Source organism: Lontra canadensis, unplaced genomic scaffold (assembly GCF_010015895.1).
Source record: "Lontra canadensis isolate GAN:19392208 unplaced genomic scaffold, GSC_riverotter_1.0 scaffold219, whole genome shotgun sequence".
Lineage (NCBI taxonomy): Eukaryota > Metazoa > Chordata > Mammalia > Carnivora > Mustelidae > Lontra > Lontra canadensis.
Window position 1 is genome coordinate 753,290 of NW_022631213.1, and position 21,779 is coordinate 775,068.

A 21,779-nucleotide genomic window follows, 5' to 3' on the forward strand; every position below is an offset into this window, starting at 1 on the left:
CCACTATTTTGTGTCCAGCTTTATAAAGATGCTTGGAGTGGTAGTTCTTCACCTGGGCTGCGTGGGTATCACCTGGGGACCCCAAGCCCCATCTCAGACCAATTATCTGAATTCCAGGGGTGGGGCGCAGGTCCTAGGATTTTTTTTAAACTCCCCAGGTGATTCCAATGTCTGGCCAGATGGAGAAAACTGTTCTGACGGTGCTGGGCACAGAGGAGCTGTCCAATACGGAGTCAGGGAGTGAATGAGAGTGAGTGAATTAATTTTTACAGGTGGAAAAGCCAAGGTCCAGGCAGGAGAAAGAGCCAGATGCTAGCAGTCGTGAACTTGAGTCTCCCCAGGTTCAGTCCCACCTCAGCCCCTCTGCAAAGTCCCACACCTCACCCAGGGGCCCCGTCAGCTCCTCCTTGACTCCAGGAGCCCACCAAGCCTCCCTCCCTCGAGCATTTCTAGGAAGTCACCCCAGAGGCCCCAATCCCTTCTTTTAGTTTCACAATAAGGTGGCTCTTTGCCAGTCCAGTTGCCAGAGCCGAATCTTGCCTTCCACCCCCAAATCTCCCGTATTCAGAGCCAGTCTGCAAGCCCCAGAGTGGGGGTGGGGAACACCTGGGAGGCAGCAAGCTGGAGAGGACTGCAGGGTGAGTGGGGTGCCCCCTGGGGAAGCCAGGTGGGTGGGGGAATACTTGGCCAGCTCAGAGCACCTGATCTGATGGCCAGCCGAGCCCCAGGCAGGTGCACATACACAGGACGGGCCTTCAGGTCTCATCAACCCCCTGGGGGCTGAGGAATCAAATTTGCTCATAAATTCCCCGGGTAACTGTGATGAGCAGCGGGGCTTGAGAACCACTAAAGCCACACAGCCTCTCCCCCAGCAGCCCTACCCACCGGCCCTCGGCCACCTCTGTCTCTCCGGTATCTGACTGTATGCCGGGGCTACCCCTCCACCACGGCAACGTCCAGGTGGCTTGGACAGAGCTCTGAGGGCACAGAGAGAACAGGCAGAGGAGTAGTTGGGGGTTGGGGGGATGTGGGGCGGCTGCAGCTTCTTCCAGGTGCCACGTGTACCCCCCTGCACCGGACTCCGTTCTCTGTGCAGACTCCAGCCTGACCCTTATGTCTTGAGGTCTCCCCGGCCTCTCCCCACAGAGGGACACCCAGTGCTTGGGGGCAAGAGGGAGGCGGTAAAAGCAAGGGCTCTGTGCTCCTCACCTGAGGACAACAGGCCCTGACTGTCACGCTCAGCAAGACCCCCTGCCCACACCTCTCCACTCCTTCCCCAGCCCTCCAGGGGCCCAGCACCCCACAGGCACAAACATCCGTCAGAACACCAGCATCCCCTAAGCCCCTACTCCGGTCTTTGTACACATCAGCACCTCTGCCAAGTGGATCCCAGCATGGCGTGAGTAAATGGAGGCTCAGAAAGGCCGCACAGTGAGTATCAGGCCAGGTCTCAAACTGAAGTCTATCAGAACGCCAAGAGATAGGAGTGCAAGCTGGCAACATGGCTCGATTCAGGGCCACACAGCCTGGGTTCATATTCCAGCTGTGTGACCTGGGGCAAGTTGCTTAGCTTCTCTGAGCCTCAGTTCTCCATCTGAACAACGGGGATAACAGCTGTACCTCGGGGTTACTATGAGGATCAAGATGAGCCCTGGCACAGAATATGGGTTATGGAAAAGTTGTGATGACTCCAACTCACACGCCTCCTTGGGAGGGTCCCTCCTTCACCCCCAAATATTTATTGAGGAAGCTCTGTTGGGACAAATCTCTAACAAAAGCCTCAAGTGGCACAGGGTTACATACCCTCCAGCGGGGAACAAAGCTTTAGGAATTCTGTAGGTGGGGGAGGAGCTGGAGCTGTTAGCGGGGGTGGAAATACACCCAAGGGGCCTTGGGGTCACCAAAGTTGGGGGCGCGGGTGGGCACTAGTGGGCACTGGCTTGACCCAATGGTAAGACCGGCCAGGCTGCACACATCCCCACCACCAGGGACTTACACAGGACTCTGCGGACCATGGCGACCCTGCTGATGTCCCAGAGTTTGGGGGGGACATGGGGCCAGGAGATGCCTCACTCTCCATGACTTCATTTGGCTGAGATTCCTGAGAGCCCGCTATGGGCTTGGCACCCGCCAGGGGTGCTGTGGGTGCTGCTGAAAGTCTAGCGGGGTCGGCTGCTGTCCTCGGGCTCACGGACTCAGTTCCCAGGTGTCAGCTCCACAGCCCGACACCAGGCTGGCTCCATTGGTAGAACACGTGACTCTCGATCTCGGGGCTGTGAGTTCCAGCCCCACGTTAAGATTACTTAAAAGCAGAGTTCACTTAAAAAGTAAAATCTCCAGGGTGCCTGGGTGGCTCAGTCAGTTGGGCACCTGCCTTCAGCTCAGGTCATGATCCCGGGTTCCTGGGGTCGATCCCCGCATCGGGCTCCCTGCTCAGCGAGGAGCCTGCTTCCCCTTTCCCACTCCCCCTGCTTGTGCACTCACTCTCACTGTGTCTCTCTCTGTCAAATAAATAAATAAAATCTTTAAAAAATAAAATAAATAGGGGCGCCTGGATGGCTCAGTGCATTAAAGCCTCTGCCTTTGGCTCAGGTCATGATCCCAGGGTCCTGGGATCGAGCCCCACATCATGCTCTCTGCTCATCAGGGAGCCTGCATCCCCTTCTCTCTCTGCCTATTTCTCTGTCTACTTGGGATCGCTGTCTGTCAAATAAATAAATAAAATATTTTTTAAAATAAATAAAATCTTTAAAGAAAAAAAAAAGAGTAGCCCTAGATAATACCTAAACGTGGGCCTGGTGTATACCCACAAAACTTTATTTATGGGCATTGAAATTTGAATTCCACGTGATATTCCTGTGTCGTGACATATGATTCTTTAGATTTTTTTTCTTCAACTACTTCAAATACCAAGGCTATTCTTAGCTCATGGGTCACACAAAAACGGGTGGTGGGCCAGATTTGGCTCTTGAGCTGTAGTTTGCTAACTCCTAGTTAGCAAGGGGGGGAAGCCAACAGCAAAGAGGAAAACAAGGAAATACAGACAGAAGTACAAACTGTGATGAGTGCCATAAAGGGGGAAATGGGCAAACAAGATAGAATAATTGGGAGAGGTGGGGGCTTCTCTGAAGGGAGTCCATTTAAGCTTAAGGTTGGATGAAAAGGATCTAGCTTCATAAAGTCAAGGGAGATTCCATATAGACGGAACAGCAGGTGTAAATGCCCTGTGGTGAGGTAAACAGTGTCATCAAGGAGGATAAGGAAAACCGTATGAGTGTGTAGAGTACATCTAGGAGAGACCAAAGATGTGGTTGGGGTGCCAGGTAGCACAGAGCCTCTGAGACAGGCAGGGGTGTGGAAGTTTGCATTTTAAGCTAAAAACAATGAAAGGTTTAAATAAGGGTGAGTACAATTAATCCAGCTTTTAGAAAGATTGCTGTGACCTCTGAGCAAAGGTTTGGCTGTGATAAGGCCCATTTGGAAGCAGGGAGAAGAAGAGAAGTTTTCTGCAATGGTCCAGGGGGGAGAGGCCCCAGGGGTGGAAAGGGTGAGGGGTGCCACATCCAGGACACATTCTGAAAAAAAAAAGCCTGTAAGGTTTGCTGACAGTAGAAAAAGGGTGGTCAAAACTGTCGCCAAGTTTGTTGGCCTGGGCGCTGGAAGGAGGAAGGGGTCTTCAAGGGAGAGGGGCTAGCTGTGGGAGGGGCTAGCTGTGGGAGAGACTCTCGCGAAAGTTCCTCCTGGTTGTGCAGTGAAAACACTTCGAAGACCCAAAGCCACATCCTCAACAGAATATCTCGTGTTATCTAAGCCACAAAGTTTCCCCCGGAGTCCTGGGCCAGGCACTGAGGAGCAGAACGAGCCAAGCACCAGACAGGCTGCTTTTTCCAAAAGCAAGCCACAAACCTTTATAGCTCTCACAGCTCCGCATGGGTCAAGAGCATCACCAGGCTGGTGGGGGCGGGATGCACGGAAGGGGTAACATGGCTCACCAGCACCCCTGGCCCTGCCTCTCCTCTAGGAAACTGGGGCACCTGCTCATCTCCACCCTCCCCCTTCCCCCGCTCACTGGTGTCCCCTCCACCCCCTTCTCCTGCCTGCCTGCTCCTGCCCTCCCTCCACTGCCCTTCCTCCCATGCCCCACTGTGTGACAGCAAGACATAGCTCCGTATCTAAAAGTTAGATACGGTCTGCAGGAGGACACGAGAGGCCCAGCAGATGGTGGGGCCGCTCCAGGATCAGTCTCAAAGGTCACCGTCTGTCACTGCCCACCAGCTCCAGCCTCTTCCACATCAGTGGCGTGTCTCATGCTGATCTCAGGCCCGGCAACAAGCTGTGCAGTAACATTTCCTGCGGGCTGACTGTGTGCCAGGCACCGTGCTAGTTCCCGCTGTGGACATTAACTCTTAATTCTCTCCCCTGGCCTATGAGACCATTCCCATCCCCATTTTACACATGAGGAAACAGAGGCACAATCAGGAAAAGCCATAAGCCGAGGTGGCAAAGACTCTCTGGTCCCAGCATCCAGATTCTTAACCACCATGCTGGAGAGACACCCTCCTTCTTCAGGTCGCAGCTTTTCTGTCTGTTGCAAGAGAATGAGGGACTCAATGCAGTGATTTCTGGATTGTCCTAGCTCTTACAAGTCTGGGATTTGAAAACTGCTTCCTTCCAAGGCATTTGATATATTCTTTCTCCCCCCAACAAAGGCTGCTCTCAGGAAAAGATCTTATTGGCTCATTCACACTATGGTGTACGTGACCTATAGGGTGAAGGGAAGTGAGGGAACTCTGGTGGAAAGAAGATTTAAACCCAGACCGAACCTGGGCTGTCCCAACATAGCATTGCGCCCATCACAGCCTTGGCTTTAGGATCTCTTCCAAAAGGTATTCTTTCCACCCATGAATATTCCCCATCCTGGGAAGAGAGAGCCAAAATGAGGATGAAGGAAGAGAACAGGAATAGAAAGTAAGGGATAGAAGCTGTCAAGTCAGACTCACAACTTCCCAGAGTCAGGGCTTCTGGGCCCCATGAAGGCCTGGGTCTCACTTCCAACCCAGTTTATTGGACAGGCCTTCCAGAAGGAGTCAGACCTGGGAGCTGGGGACCAGACTTCCAGCCCTGCCCTGTCACTTAATCAGGGCTCAGATCCCACATTGGCATGGTGGGGAGCTGGCCCCTCCCAGCGCTGCTAGTTTTGTGTCTTGCTCATACCCTGACCCCAACAGCACCCTGTTAGCTTTCGCCCCAGAGGAAATCTCGTCTAGTGGCCCCAAGCCCAGAGCTCCTCTCGGAGCCGAGCCCAGGAAGTTGACCTCTTGGAGGAAGAGGAGCTATAATCAGAGCCTCTGGTGGAAGTTGTCAGCAGGCCCCACTCACTGGCCATGGCAGAGCCGGGCTGGGGCTGCAGAGATCCCCTTTGAAGGAGACACCTGACCCAGCAGCTACCCCAGCTATGGCAACCCTCCCTCACTCACACTCTCCAGCCAGGGGCCCCAGCTCCCAACCCCCACCACCAAAGTTCAACATTTTTGCTTCTATAAATGGCTTTCAAGTTTCTCACCCAGCCTCTCATTTTTATCAGTTTAATGATTGAGAAGCCGTCTTGTCGCCAGCCTGGAACATAAATGCTGTTAAAAGGAACCCAGGGAATACAGACCACAGATGACTGCCTCCCTCTGGCTCTCTCTCCACAACTCCCCTGCCTGGCCCCTCCCTCTCCAACATGTCCCCCCTGCCCCCATCCCTTCTCTCCTCCCCAGGCCTCAGAGTCCCAGGCCCATCTGGCTTTCCGTGTGGAGACTCTTGACCCTCAGCCCCAACCCACTCAATTCTCTGCAGTCCAAAGAGGCACAGATGAAACCAAGGCCTTGGCCATGTTCCTAGGTGACCAGATGCGCAGAGAAAAAGGAACGTCTGGGGACCCCTAGGCTGGTGAGACACCCTCACCCCCAGAGACCTTTCCCCAGCCAGAGAGGTACTAGCACAGAAGTCACACTGCACTCCCATGTGGGGTCACTGGATGCCTCACCCCAAAATATCCATGTTTCCAAGAACATGCTTCATGCCCTAACGCTCACAGGTACCCTGCCTGGAGACTCTACCCCGCGTCGTAACACCTCTCCACTCCTCTGAGCCTCCCCACCTCCCTATGAAGTGGGCACTGCCTCTCCCCTGGGAGATGATGGCAGGGGAGCACTCACTGAGGTCACAGTCATGAGGGCCCCATCAGGCTGTCTTCTGAAACACCCAGAGTCACCAAAAGGGTTTCATAAAAATCTCCACTAAGGAAACTGCAGCAGCCCTACCTGGAGTCTTGGCCTTCTCCAAGGCTGGGGTCTAGGCCCCACCTAAACAGGCTGACAAGGAGTCTGGGGCTCATCGCCTCTGCTGATGGCCCCAGGTGGCCTCTCCTCTCAGGCCTGGGACAGGCGGGCTGGAGCAGTGAATGACTCAGCTAGCCCAAGCCACCGCCAGGCCCTGGCCAGGGCAGCTGAGCCGCTTCCTCCTCCCCTCTAGGTCTCTTCTCCTTGCTCCAAATCAGGGCAGGTGGGAGAACCAGACCAGGCTACCTAGTCCCAAACAAGCTAGGAGGAATGACTTCTGGCAGCCCAGCCCCCTAGGGGTTGTTCCAATTGTCTATGGCAAGGGCAAGTTTTCCTTCAAGCTTTCTGTTTTGTCTTAATTTGGCATTCTTCATAATGCATCCATTTGCCTGAAAATTAAAATAGTGTTTCCATCTGGATCATCCCATAAAACCTACACTCCAGGAAGAAGGCACATAAGTGAGGACCACAGGGCACATGACCCCCTGCAAAGTCCCAGCCCCCCACCCCACACGGTGATAGGACAACTCTAGCCCCCTTTCTTTCCCAACCACCTCCACCCCCTGCACAACATGGCGGTCTTCTACACCATGCATCCCCGCTTCTACCGAGGCCTCTAGAAAGGCCCGCCAAATACTACATATCATGGGACTGGACAAACAGCCTCCAGAAAGGCTGCAGGTGGGAGAGTCCCAGCCGTAATACTTCCCACTCAGCATGGCTCCAGACAGCCTCTCTCAGCCCCCTGAGCCTAACTCGGGAGACTTTGAGGAGGGAAGGGGACATCTCCAGAGGTTGAGAACCAGACACCAGGGTGAAGGAGGGACGCAGCGGCTCCCTCAGTGCATTCCTTCCTCCTCCTCCAGCATATTCTCCTCCTCTCTCTCTCTTTCTCTCTCCCCCTCATTCCCCCCCCCACCCCTTAAACACACACACACACGCACACGAGCACATGCACACACAAACACACAGAGCAAACAAGGCAGGCTCCAAGAGAAGAGCGGCTCATAATTATTGGTAAAATGCTTGTAATGTTTTTCTCTCTACCCGGTAGCTTTTGGTTGTTTTAGCAGCTTAGCGAAGCACTTGGCTCCAATTGAATTGCAAATCAGCAGCTCTTGCCCCAGGAAGAGAGGAAGGGAGGTAGCAGGAAGGGGGCAGGGAAGGATTCCAGAAGGAAAGGGAGAAAGGTGTGCAATAAAGAAGGGCAGAAGGAAGGAAATGAGCAACGGAAGCTTGGCTCCGTGCGGGGAGCAAGAAGAGAACCAGAGACTGCCTGCCCCTGCCAGGCCCTTTCCCTGTCCTCGTCCATCCTCTGCAGGTGCCATAGCCCAATGCTCCCTCCAAAAAATCAAGACACATTTTATAACCATAATCTTGGGATGGAGTGGGAGGGCCACACTGGGCTTTCTCAACTGCTAGAAGAAAAACATGTCTTTCTTGGGAATCGCAATTATTTGAAAACAATATCAAAACAAAAGTCTTGCTTTATGTTTCTGACAATCTCCAACATTCGTATTTCCATTCGGCCTATTTATCTCTTTGACCCTGTTTCCCTTTCTTTCCACCCGTCTTTCTACGTATCCATCTGTCTGTCTCTTTTTATATGTCTGTCCACCTATCTCCTCCTCCCTTCTGTTGTTCACCAGCACTTCCTTCTCCTCTCTTGGTTCAGAATTCCCCACAGAGGAGCGGAGTTGATCAAGGAGGTCCAGGCAGCGTTTCAGCACCACGGTCAGCACCACAGAGCTGGGTCCCTCCCCGACACCTTCATGTAGCTGAACCTAAGCTCTGGCCACAGATTCTCAGATACTGCTCCCAAGGGAGGAAAAAATCAATAACTCTTTTCCTCAGAGTCCAGGAGGAAAGAGGAGAAAGAAATCAGCCAGGCCCCACACCCTGGGTGAGGAGGACTTGGGCTGTCGGTGGCCAACCAGCCAGGCACTAACCTTGAAGAGGCGAAGGATGTTGGCCACCATGATGGAGACCGAGCTCCCGGAAGCACCGATGACGCCCACCACACGTTCAGGTTTGGTGATGATGGGTGGGCCACCACTGCCACAGCGGACCTCTGTGCCATCCTTCTCGATGAGCGCCTGCACAAAGGTCAGTGACTGCTCGAGGGCATGGGTGTCCCTCGAGCAGGTGTCCAGAATGCGGGCGCCCAGCGTGATGTTGGGCAGCAGGTCCGGGTCATTGTTGATGCGATCCAGGGCAAAGAGCATGGCCTCCAGTCGGTGGATGCCTTTCTCCTTCTTAAGTTCCCCGCAGGCCTTGCCCTCCGAGCCCCGGCCGTGTACCGGGAACAGGCCTCCCAGTGTGATGTCCCCATCTATGCGGATGGAATTCATGTGGGGGTGGCCCTTGGGCTTCCCCAGGGAGGAAGGCACCCAGGGGCCATAAAGGCTAAGGAGCAGGCAAAGAGGCAGCCGGGCCCACCACCAGCCCCAGCCTGTCTTCCCAGGCATCTCGGAAATCCCTAGAGACCCATGAACGGCAGGCCCCACTCCTAGCCTTGGCAGGCCCCTGGCCCCACAGCCTGGGTCAGCATGCGTGGGGCAGCCCCCACAAGTCTCTCTGGGGCAGCTTCAGCAGCAGGGGTGCTGAGGGCGGCCAACCAGGTAACCCATGCTGGTGCTCCTTGCCACTCAGGCAGCGCTCAGTTGCCGACACAGGCCATGCCCCCAGGCAGGCCAGGAGTGGCCAGGGAGCCGCAAAGCTCTAGTCTTGGTCCCCACGTCCTGCAGGCCTGTTCTTGACGGATGAGTGTGAAAAGAGAGTGCTCCTAGCTTGACGTATCTTGGCATCAAGGAGAAAACAGCTCCAATGCTCTCCTCCTACCAACCTTAGAAGGGAGAGAGAGAGAGAGAGAGAGAGAGAGAGAATCAAACAGAAGCCCAAAGAAGACATTAGCTATTCTGATCTCTCATCAGGAGCCTGAGAGAAGGAGATGCCGGAGGTTATGGCTACAGGCTCCACAAATCTGAACTTGGTTTTCTCCCAGCTGCTGCTCAACTTTGGTTCAAGTGGGAGAGCCTGAGGCAGAAATTAGGTCATGTTTGAAGATTTCACAAGGTCTGTACCCACGGCCATCAGAAACCCGGGCATCAGAGAGCACACACCCCAGGAACAGCCTGGAACTGACTTGGGAGGAAGAAGGGTCTTCCTCACCTTCCTCAACACTTCTTGCCACATGATGGAGGAGCAAGAAACCAGTTCCACAGTATCCGACCCCATTTTAGAGATGAGGAAACTGAGGCCCAGAGCAGGGGAGCATTTTGCCCAAGTCACACAGGTAGTGAGAAGCAAAACATGCAGAACCCAGTTCCCCAGCTGCCAGCTCTGGGACCAGAGATTCTTAGGTTCCTTGGGGACTCAGGGATAAACAAAGCCTGCACATAAGAAACCAGGCTGGCAGCTGCTCACTCGGAAGGCCAGGTACCAGCTGGGGCTGTCCGGGTTCAGAATCCTCCTCCTCAATCCGGCAATGCAAATTTCACATTTCCACCCCAGCTGCCCAGCCACCCCAGGGCGAGGAGGGTAACCCCAGGGGGCTCCAAGCCCAAGAGGACAAGCCTCCTTTTCATTTACTTGGTCTCCCTCCCCACCATCTTTCTCAAAGTATTTATCTCTCAATTTCTCCACTGCTCCTCCTCTCTCCCCCACTTCTTCCCTCTGAGAGTGGGGCTCAGGTTACAGCCCAAGCTACTGTACATTATTAGGATCATTGTCATTATTATTGTTATGATTAAATATTTATCTGCAAGGGTAGAGAGGAGAGAACACCAGCTCTTCCTCATTCTCACTGCTAATTTGGGCTAATTTCCCCTGGGGTTCCTTCCCTTGCCCCAGCCTCCTGCTCAAAGCCAGCAACCTCCCTCCCCTCAACTTAGGAGGCCACAAGGAGAAAAGCTAGAAGCTGAGTCAGGGACTTGTTGGGATGCTGACTCCCAGGCTCCCCTCCCAATGGGCTTGTCAAAGGAAGACCAGCAAGTCATGTGCACATTCTATGCCTCAGTTTCCCGAGCTATTTAGAAGAAAGGTTTGCGTTTGGATTGGGGGGTGGGGTTCCTAGAGATGTGGTCCCTGCATCCAGCCAAGCAGGGGTCTCAGAGCCACTGGTCCCCAACTTGTAATCCACCCCCCAGAGGCCCTGACTACTGCAGTTGTGGGGAAAAGAGAGGGAAGAGGGTACAGCACCCGAGTCTAGGCCTCAACTCCTGGGCTTCTCTGGCAAACACCTTCTCAAACCTTACCTCGTCTCTGACCCCTTATCAAAATGCTCCCTCACCTGTTAGCTCCTCAGAGGCCAAGAACACAGCTACTAATTCCCCTGCAGCCCATTTTGCAGGGGAACCAGAAGTCCAGAGGCCTCCCATATCCCTCCCAAAGGCACAGAGCAAGTCAAGATGGGGCAAGACTTCGGGAGAGAACTGGAGCAGCCTGCAGGAAAGCTTCCTAATACCACATTAGCTCATGAAACCGGGAACCAATGACCCAGCACTGGGGGAAGTGCTAGGGAGAAGGCTGAGAGTAAGAGCCCTTAAGATGCTGGGAGGGGGCAGACCCGTGGATGGAAGAGTCATCTCCAACCCCACCTCCCTGTACATGAGCTTTTCAGATCGCTTCCCCCAGGGGCTGTAGGGAGTGAGGGGCTCTGAGGGACTCGCCAATGATGCCAGGGCCCCGTAATTCAGATAAGAGGAGCCTCAGACAACTCCCCCAGGCCTGTGCCTGCCCTGCCGTCCCCTGGAGAGGCTTTGGGTCCCAAATCTCTGAGACAGAAGGGCTGGAGGAGGCGGTCTGGGGGGGCATACTGCCCCTGCAGGGGCGCATTCTCAGCTGTCATAGGGGAGGGAAGGAGTACCATGGGTGGGTCAGCCTGCACAATGCAGTGCTGTCCTGTCCAAAGGCTGGAGGGCCCGTGGAGCAATGACAAGGTCGTGTGCTGTGCTAGGCCCCAGACTAAGTGCTTGGTTTACGTTGTCAGGAGCTGGCTGGCGTTGTCATCCCTCCCGCACAGATGAGCCCACACTCACACAGTGACCTCCGCCCCAGGCATACGGCATCACGCAGACCCCCCGCAGACCCCACGCCCCCACCCCGCCAGCCCAGAGGCCTCCTCGAGTCCCCTGCAGGTCCAGGCTTGGGTGGCCTGGATTAAAACTTGTGGGATGGTCGGCATCACGACAGGCCGTGTGTTGAGGCCACAGCAGGGCAGAGGCAGGCTGGGAGACTGACGGACAGCCGCTTCTGACAGTCCGTCCTCCTCGGGCTTCCAGACGCTTCGTGAGGGCTCGAAACCGGCTTCTCCTAGAAGCTTGAGCCCCCCGCCCCCAGGCCAAGCAACATGCACACGGAGGCACAGGTACACACACCACACACACACACACACACATACACACACCATACACACACACACACGCCCATACACACATACCACACACACACCACACACCATACAGAAACATATACACACCACACACACCATATGCACACACATATCCCACACCTACTATACAAGATACATGCACCATACACACACACACACACACACACACACACATACACACAATGGAGAGAGGCAGAGGCTACACAGAGTAAGGAGGCCTCAGTAAGAAGAAAAGCAAACACTTGCAGGATTAGAATCAAGACCCCAAGGCCCCAGGCCCAGCGGTGCCAGGCTGCACAGCCCACTCACAGGCTTCCCCCCAGCAGCCCTGGGCCCCACTCCATCCCTCAGTCCTGCCAGGCCTGCCTTTTCTGACCATCTCCAAAGAGCTTGGGCAAACCACCGCCTCTTTTAGCCTCCCCTCCTTCCTTTGATCCTGTAGCAGGAACAAGGGAAGAGTAAAAATACTCGGACTGAAAGGAGCCACCAAGAGCAGAGGCTGGGGGTGGGGCAGGGGGAGCCGAGGCCATGCTTCCAGATGCCACAGGGCTGTCTCCATCTTAGGGAAGGGGGACAGAGTTCTCAGACAGCCCTCCAACCTCAGACACCTCAGACGCTTGGGGGCGGGGGGGGGGTTGGTGGAGGGGGACATATCCCTCCCCAGATGAAGTCACCGGGAAGGCAGGGGGTCTAAATGGGTGCTCACCACCCACCTCCAGGGGCCTCTCATTCTGTCCTTTCCCTCTCCATCCCCACCTCTCTCCACAGCCCCTATATTCCCCTCCCCTCTACCCTGGGCCAGATCTTTGGCTCCAGAGAAGCAGGGCAGGACGAGGAGAAGAGGGAGGAGCACGTGGTCATCTCCACATACAACAGCATTTCTCAGAACATCCTCTTCAGTGAAAGGGGATGTGAGAAGGAGATGGCTGCCATCTACCCTCCACCCACAGCCCAGGCACCGCACTATCTGAGGGCGTCTCTGATATCTGCAGGCCCGCAGGGAGGAACTCCCCCAACCTGCCTCAGTGACCCCTTCCAAGCCCTAACGAGCTGGATCCTGCGCTTCCTCACATCTAACCTAAACCCTTCCCTCCACAACCAGGGCCTGAGCCAGGAGGAACCACAAACCACAGAACAACAACCCGATCCACAGAGAGCCACTGTGATTTCCTAAGGTCTGACTTACTTTCCACTAAGCTGCTTTTGATTCTCTCAAAGCTAAGGAAAGAGAATTCTCCCCAAGCCCAAAGTCAAGACCAGAGTCAGAGGGAATGACCCTGCTCTCCACTCCCTGGGATGGGGGCTGGGGCTGGGGGCTGCTGGCAGAGCTGCTGGCTCCTGCTCTCAGCCTCTCAAGTTCTGGGCTCTTCCACCCGCCCTGCCCCACCCCCAGCACTCCCCCCACCCCAGCCGCTGCCTCCCTTGAGCCAGGCCTCTTCCCTCCCCTCAACTTTTCCACTTGAATCCTCCCTCTTCACCGTTGCCTCTCTTGTGGCCCAGCCCTGGTGCTCGGAAAAGCTGGGCATCACGGATGGATGAGTGGAGTCTGTTTGGACTCTCCCGAACGGTTTAGATGCCTCATCGCCCACATCTCACACTTTCCCAAGCGGGGCTGGCAGCTTCGCTCCCCAATGGGAATATCGAGAGAGAACTGGAGGTCTCCTGTGCCCACAGGAGCCCATGGGGACCTGAGACGCAGGCCTGTATGCCACCTCTGCGGCCCCTGCTCTCCTCCCCACCGTGGGACCCCACACTGGTGTGCTCTGCTGGACAGTCTCCTCCCAGATAGACAGGGGTAGACCCAGGGAGCAGCACCCTACCTTGCTCCACCAGCAACAAGGCCCATAGTTTGATCTCCACCAGTATGACTCCAAGTCCATGCGGGGGTGGCCAATTAGCTCCCACAAACCCCAGCAGCCCAAATTGGGGGATCATGTCGTACTCCACTTGCTGTCTGCTTCCTAGCCTGGCACAGTGCCAGGGACTGTGGACGTGAATGAATGATGTGATGTTATGAAGGATTCTGAGCTCTTCCCACCCTCTCTCTCAGGGCATTAATGTAACAGGAACAGCACCCCAGTTCCAGGCCTGAGGCACTCCCCAGGCTAGCCAGGCCAGGTCTGAAAAGCAGGAAGAAGCCACAGTGCAGGGTCTGGGTTCCGTACCCCCTTCTCTTCCCAGCTCCAAAAAGCTCCAGCTCTCCAGCCTGCGTTAGGAACCCTCCCAAGGGCAGAAATCCCAGATCTCTTGAGAAGATCTCGCTTCTCAAGTCATCACTTCCCCATTCCCCGGAACAGCAAGGGCCCGATTCCGAAGTGACTGGTTCTGTGCTGGGCATGAGGTGGACACTGCCATGTACGTGGACAGAAGGAAATGGCCAGAGGAGAGGAGAGATGAGGATATCATTCCTCAGCTTAATGCCTATAGAAACTAAAAAGAAAACTTCAGATCCATCGCTGTGCTTTCCCCACTCTATGATTCCCTACAGCCTCCTCCCTGTGACTCTCACCCTTCAGGTAGCCACTGAGACTCTTCCTCCTCTAAGAAGCCTGCCTGGATTATCCCAGTTCCTGTTTCCTCCTCACACTTGCACGTCTCTCTGTTGTTATTTGGCAATGATGAGCCTGGAAGATTTTAAGGGCCTGCGTGGACCACTCTCATCTCTGTATCCCTTGTGCCTAGCCCAAGGCTCAGAACACAGAAAATTCTCAACAAACAACAAGACACAGGTAGGTCCGTGCCCAGAGCCAGCCGGCAGCCACAGGGGATCCCAGGGCAGGGTCTGCAGCAGCATTCCCCATCCGCAGAGTAGGTCTCGGACCCGGCACCAAATTCTTACAACCCCCCTGTGTGGTCAGGCATAGAATACAATCTCGTCTGCCACGGCAATCTGGTTGTTGACCTGTGTCATTGGAATGTGTGGTGAGCACCTGCTGTGTGCCGGCTCTGCTCTAGGCACTGGGAAACTAGAAGTTAGGAGCAATGGACACCAGCTCCTGCCCTGTGGGGTCAATCTGGGAGGTGGCACAGGACAGGCGATAAACAGACCACACAAAGATGTGCGGCGCTTTGGGGAATCAAGGGGTTAGGAAGAAACCTAAGGCAGGGAAGGAGAGAGGTCAAGACCCTGGCGCTTTTTCAGAAAAAGATAGGGATGGCTTCTCTGAGGAGGTGGCATAAAAGGAACAACAAAACACAGGGAAGGTGTGAGCCTTTTCTGGGGAGAAGTGTCCCAGGGAGAGGGAAACAAGTGCAAAGTCCCTAACTGTGCTAGGCATTCATTGTTCTAGGACCAGCAAGGAAGCCAGTGCACCTGGAGGGCAGTGCGAAGGCTGAGAGAGAGGAGAGGTCAGAGAGGGCATCGAGTACAAGATCTAACAAGACCTCTGTGGCTGGAGAAATGGGGGCCCACTGGAGAGTTTGGAGTACAGTGACAGGCAAGGATTCATGACAAACTCCTGCTAAGGCCACAGCAGCTCACAGACTGGAGGGCAAAGCAAGCCCATCTCATCAGCTCTGGGCACACCCCACCCCCGCCAGTTCAGCCCACAAAAGGCCCAACACTGATCCTCCTCCTCCCCAAGAGCCAGAGCCCAAATCTCCTCCACCTACCAGCCCCCACTCCCATGCAGACCCCCAGGCCTCTCCTTCCTGCCCCAACTCACCCCACCCCCACCTACTGCCACCCTCCCCAGCGTTCTGGCACAATCCAAGTGGCCAAGTATCTTTGTTTGCAGCTGGTGCTATCGTGGGCTTCCCGGCTAATGTGGTTTCTTCCTCTCTCCTCCTTCTTCCTGTCCCCCCTTCCTTAAATCAGAGCTTCCCCAAATCCGGCACTGCCTTGGAAGGCTAGGGCCCAGACCAGCTCAGCATGTCAAAGCCCAGACTCCACTGTCTGGCACAGCCACAAACATGACTGTGGCTGTGGGTGACACTCCCATCCCTAGGCCACACTGAAGCCAGGCAGGAAGAAGGCACGGTGACACCTGAGAAGTAATCACTCACTGAAAACCTAAGAATCTAGGTCAAGTCCCCAGTCTTGTTTCCAAAGATCTAAAATACCTGGGGCACCTGGGTGGCTCTGTCAGTTAACCGTCTGCCTTAGGCTCAGGTCATGATCCCGGACTCCTGGGATCAAGTCCCAGGTCAGGCTCCCAGCCCAGCAGAGAGTCTGCTTCTCCCTCTCCCTCTAACCCTGATCTCTCTCATGCACTGTCTCTCTCTCTCTCTCTCTCTCTAGTAAATAAATAAATAAAGTCTTTTTAAAAATCCCTGGTAAAGATGTGAGCCACAGCAATGACAGTGTTTTTACTAGAAGCCACAGCCCCCATCAGAAAACAGGTGTGAGGGCTAGTTCCTGTCCCCCTGAGGGGTGGGGACGGGGGGGGAGGGCTAAGGGTAGGGGACAGGGCAGGACCCAGCTTGGGACCCGCAGCTGGCCCGGCACTCCTGGGACTCCCCGCATCACAGCCAATGGACAGCCAGAGCTTTGTCCGAAACAAGGAGGCTTCATGAAACGCCATACCAGCTAGTCAGCGTGGCTCAGCCCAAAACAGCATGGGCTGGCATTGTGGGCCGGCACTTCCCCATTAAAGGCAGATAATATCTACCTTAATTGAATGGGGTCCAGATAATGTCATTACAAGCTGCATTCCCCAATTTATTTAATATACATGTGTACACATATATTTACGCCTCGCTGCTGCCACGAGATTGCCAAACGGTGAGGTTAATAATAAAACATTTCGATGGGAGTCATCAGCTTTAATTTAAGGGGTGATTTTTACTATCCTTGCAGTGCTCATCTTTCCAAGGAGTCAAGAGAAACAAGGGAGAGGCTGAAGAGGCTCTCTTAGGCCCTCGGGCTAGGAGGCGGGGCAGGCAGAGCTGAACCCAGCAAGTTCTGCTGATCTGTCTCCTTCTCCTGTGCAGGGCCAGGGAAAGAGAAAGGGGTTGGGGGGTGTCTTAAGGAAGCTTGTCTGGCATGCAAAGCTGCTAGCCTGGAGTTTGGCTGGGAGGCAGCAGGGGCACCCTGGTAGAGAGGCAGAGTGAGAGGCCAGAGAGAGGCCAGAGACGGTAGACAGCCAGGAAAGAAAGAGTTCCCAGGAGCCGAGAAAAGGCAGCCTGCACTCTACAAGGGCCAAAGGCAGTGAAATCTCTAAATTAATTTTTGATAGTCCCCTGCTAACTAGGGCAGAGTTGACATGAAAACAAGCCCTCCTTGCTCTTTCCAGGAGCCGGCCCCAGGCTGGGTGGGAGCCACAGAAGGTTAGTGTCCTTGACTCCAGGCCAGGCTGCCCCTCAAGGAAAGCCCCTGAGTCTCCTGTCTCAGGTCAGCCTAGCCAGCTGCCAGCTCGCCCGGCAGCCCCATTGAGCAAGGGCCCGAGTCCCCATGCCAGCTCCCCCCACGCCTTCTCCAGGGTGGCAAAGGCAGCTTCCACTCTGCAGAAGAGAGATAACCTTCCAGCCAGCAGCCAGCAGGGCCCAGCTGCCCAGGCTGCCAGCGGGGCCTGCCCACTGCAAAGTTAGGTTCTCGGCCGAGCAGAGGAGGACAGCAGGGTGGACAGATGTCTTGGGGTGGGTGGTAATTAGGGGCTGCCAGCTCCAAGCGCTTGTCTAGGGGAGAGGATGTGTCTATTGGCTGTAATTATAAAGCGCAGAAACCCGTGGGTCCTGGTCCCGTCTTTTCCTGCCAGCTGACCCCCAGCAGCAGAGTGGATTCAGGTGTGGCTGAGCTTCGTGGAAGCTGGGCTGGGGAGCCCCCTCAGAGCTTTCTCTCCTGGGCCATCTCCCACCCTTCCCGCCAGCAAGATGCTCACTCTCTTTCTCTGGCTCACTCGCTCTCGCTCTCGCTGGTGCTCTCACCTACCTCAGGCTGCCTGTCTGCTGCTGTGCTCTGCGAGGCGCTCCTCCTGGGGACGTCACGCCTCCAACAGAATGAAGCCGCCCCGATGCAGGGTGGGGGAGGAGGGATGAGGGAAGACAGGAGCGGCCTACACTAGGCCACTGAGGCCGAGGAAGCCGCTCAACTGCTGACATGCTCCCCCCTCCCCGCCTCCCCTTCTCCCCCTCCGCCTGCTCAGGACCCGTTCTCTGTGCCAGCTGCCTGTCCCCCTCCGTCCCCCATCCCATACATCTCTCTCCTGAGACCCACAACCAGTAGGTCAGCATTGCCATCTCCCTCTCTGGGCCTCTCTTAAATGTAGGTGTCCCGGGGAGAGGTAGCCCTTGCGGTAACTAGAACCTCAAGGGGGTATAACTTTCTGGTATTTTTGTCTCTGAGAGGTTGAAAGTGGTGACAGGTGGGGGAAAGTTTATGGCTAACAGACAGAAGTTGGAGGAAGATGAAGACATCGGGGGAGAAGAAGTGGGCAGGCACGCCCATCCAAGGCTAAGCAGAGGTTCAGGGGTACCAACCCCAAAGACCCCACCACCCCACACCAAGGACAGGACTCTGACTAAAGCCTAAAGAGGTCCTCCAAGTGGTCCTCTGCGGGGCCCTGGGGAAGGCACAAGGGCTCTGACCCCCACTCTCCACTGGAGACACATCCACCTCAGGGGCCCTCACCACTGTCCCCCAAAGCCTGCCCAGGGAAGGCGACCACATCTGGAGCCCCCAGACACCTCTGCAGGAATCCTCCCTGCCACCTCAGGAAAGGTCACCAGGAAAGGCTCCCCGCGGGTCCTCACCTCTTGGTGGAAGTTCTCCCAGCCACCCAGGCACTGGCCTCTGAGGAGCTCAGCACTCAGACCCCAGGCGGGAAACCCCACATCCCCTGTGGATCGCAGGGGGGAAAGTGGGGCAGAGCTAGCACGCACCCTGGGGGAGTGAAAAGCAGCAGGCTGTGGGAAGGGGATGCCATATAAGACTGAGACCGCTAGCCGCCCTGCTTGCCCTGGGCCCCCACTCTCACCCCAGAATGGAGACTACGAGGGGAACACACACACACACAGAATACTCCCTCTCCTATCACCAAGAGCTTTCAACAGACGACAGAGGGTCAGACAGACTAACCACCGTTCCAACAAACACGTGGATTCGGGCACCCCACTCGCCAAGCCCAGCTCAGTCCCGAAAAACAGCTCTCCCCGTACCCAGGGGCAGGCATGGTGACGAGAGGGGTACGGAAACCGGGAGCCTCTGGTTTCCTTAAATCTGAAGGAGGGGGTGTCACTCGTGGCCTGGGGGCAGGGGGCGCTCGTACGTTGGGCCTCAGGACTCCCTGCCGCCGCTGCTGCCGCCCCATTTCAGCACAAACAGCCTCAGACCGCCCCGGTGCGGGGGCGCAGCTCTCAGGCCGGGTCTCCACCTCGCAGCCCCGCCCCCGCGCGGGGAGGGGGCGCTGCTAGTTCCTGGGCGCCGGGGAAGCCCGACCCCGGAGGGGACCCCCCAATAGACACACACACACACGCACACGCACACGCACACACACACACACGGCCTGGCCACCCGCCCGGCGTCTTCGTAGAGACTCGGGTTTACCAGGGTCCCAGAGATGGTCGGTGCGGAGTATCCCAGGAGCACCTGACCCTGAAGTCCCGGAGCCGCGGGGAGACCCCAGACCCTAGAACGCAGTCGCAACCCGCCGCGGCCGCGAGCGAGCGGCTGCCGGCCCGGCCGGTGGCGAAGGTGGCGCTGGGGCGGCCGGAGGAGCGGGACGCGGTGCAAGGGAAAGGAGCCGAGGCGCGCGAGGCTGGCGCTGCCGGCCCTCCCGCCGGGAGGTGGCGGGGAAGGGGTGCAAATAACGCCCCGCGCCCCCGCCTGCCCTACCCCTGCGCAAAGGGGGCGCGCTAATGCCGCCGTCCCCACCTGAGAGCTGGCGCGCCCCCCCCCCCAATCCGGCAGAACCTGACATAACCCTCCTAAATAGAGACACTTTCCCCCAGGCCCGAAAAAAAAAAAAAAAAAAAAAAACGCTGCCCCATTCCTTCCCTCGGGGGCATTCGGAGACACTTCCCCAGCCCCGAAGGGAGACCCTCCAGCCTCGGTCCCGCGCCCTCCAGCCCCGAGGGCTCGGATCCGCCAGTCCTCCTCCCGGCAGCCCTGAGCGCGGGAGCCAGTCAGAGGCCACCTCCCCGAGCCCCAAAGTCCCCGCCGCAGCCCTCGCCCCAGAGGCCGGAGGGCACAGTCCCCTCCGCCGGTTTCCGGCGAGCCACAACTCACCGCGCGCCGGCGAGGTCTGAGCCACGGCGAGGGGTCGGTTGCGCTCCCGCTTGCCCCGGGGGCGCAGAGAGGCGGCGGCGGCGGCGGAGGCTGGATGCTAGCGCTGCCGGGAGCCCGGGCCTCGGCGGACGGCGCTGACGCTGCGGACCGAGCCGGGCGCGGAGCCGCCCGGAGTCCGGGACGCAGCGGGGATGAGCTGGCGGCTGCCCGGCCGGAGCCGCCTCCAAGCGCGCGGCGTTCTGCCGCTGCTCCGGCAACAGCGAGCAGCTAGCCAGCCCTGCTCCCGCCCCGCCGAGCCCGGCGTCCGAGCCGAAACGAGAGGGCGACGCGGCTCCGGGCAGCGGGGTCCAGCCGGGGGCTCCCGGCGGGGAAGGGAGTGGAGCGGGAGCCGAGCGGCGAGCGCAGCCGGCCGAGATGAGGGCGCCCGGCGGCGCCGCGGCAGCAGCAGCAGCAGCAGCAGGAAAAAATGAGAGCGAGCGAGAGAGCGCGCTGGAGAGCGAGCGAGAGACAGGGGGGAGCGAGGAAGTCGCGGAGAGGGGAGGCTGTGGGAGGGGGCGGGAGCGCCCGGGAGCACGAGGGGGCGAGGGGACCGCAGCAGCTCAGCCCGGCGCCCACTGCCGCTGCCGCACTCGGGAAGGCGTGAACCCAGCCCGGCAAGTTTGCCCGGCGAGTGCGGGCCAAGCGCACGGCGCTTCCGCTGGCCTTTTAAAGAGAGAGCACCTGGGAGCCCCCCTCCCGACCCTGCACCTCCACCGCCGGAAGGCCGGGGCTCCCAAAGCGCCCCTCCACCCCGCCACACCCGGCCCGCAGTCTTTACCCCTCCCACCACGCCCCACCGGCGCCCTCTCCTGGAAGCCCCCTTCCTTGCCCCCTCCCCCCAGGCGGGAATCAACTTAGCGACCCGAGGACGTGTAGGGAGCCCTCCCAACTCCAAAGGTCGAGGGTCAGGAAACACAGCCTCAAACACACACCCTGGGAAGTACAGCAAAGCACTGCGATGCAAAGGGGTTGCGATCCTCCCCACCCCTGTGCGTCACTAGAACCCCCACCCGCAGGGCCTCTCCTCACACATCCGCATGCACGTTGCGTGTGCCCCCATGTGGCTTGTTCATTTGCACCTGGTTCGAGCCTATCACGCACCTATCACGGGGGGGGGGGGGACTGAGGCCCACTGAGGCAAATCCACTTACCCCTAGTCTCCCAGCCTGTCAGGAGGGCTTCTTTCCGCTGAGGCCCCCTCCTCCCCAGAACCCCACTAAGCTAGGGAATCCCCCAGCCCATGGTCCGCAGCCCGCTGGTCTCCCTCCAGCACTGGTTTGCAAAGTGTAACAGGTGGCCTGGCGGCAGGCTAACACAAGCCAAGGAAAGAATCCCTCAGTCAGGGAGAAGCCGGAGCCCCAGCAATCCGAAGCTGCCAGAAGGGGGGGAGGGTTGCTGTGAAAAATCCCAGAAGAGGGCCTACCTCAGAGGCAGGCAGGGGAAGAGAAGGAGGGAGCCATGCAGCCCTCTTAGGATTGCAAGAGCATCTCGTCCCAGACTGCAGAAGCGGCTTCAATTAGAGCTGTGACGTGTGACTGTCCTTGTCCCAGGGAGGGTGCTCAGCACAGTGCCAGGGAGCTGGGGGAGAGTGGCCAGCAGTGACCTCCCTCTCCATCAGCACCTCAGTCCTCCTGGCTGATCTGCAAGGGGCACCCCGCCCTCAAATGTGCCTCCACCTGTGGGGACTCAGCCCCCTCTTACAGCCCAACCCCTAATTTCTACAGACAGCACCCTTATAGGTCAAGGAAAAGTCTGGGGAGTCTGAGGATAGCGGGAATGACCCTCCCCCTACCAGCCTGCCCTCTCTGGCTCCATGCCCCTCATCCCACATCCCTGCCCCTTCCCAAAGACCCCCTCA

At 57.2% G+C, this 21,779-nt stretch overlaps 1 protein-coding gene across 3 annotated transcripts in view; it reads right to left on the reverse strand.

Moving 5' to 3' along the window:
* The window catches only part of GRM4 (glutamate metabotropic receptor 4), a 117,999-nt gene extending 97,127 nt beyond the window's left edge, over window positions 1-20,872 (reverse strand). Inside the window, exons 1-2 of one of the 3 annotated variants that reach the window (XM_032849150.1) lie at window positions 20,854-20,872; window positions 8,276-9,171 (exon numbers count right to left, since the gene is read on the reverse strand). In XM_032849150.1, the coding sequence (XP_032705041.1) occupies window positions 8,276-8,794 (519 nt within the window). In that variant the 5' untranslated portion in view covers window positions 8,795-9,171; window positions 20,854-20,872. Of the gene's footprint in view, window positions 1-8,275; window positions 9,172-17,587; window positions 17,644-19,882; window positions 20,203-20,853 lie in introns of those variants that run through there. The other 2 variants (XM_032849147.1, XM_032849149.1) reach the window with 2 other exon arrangements.
* Window positions 20,873-21,779: the final 907 nt, after the last annotated feature.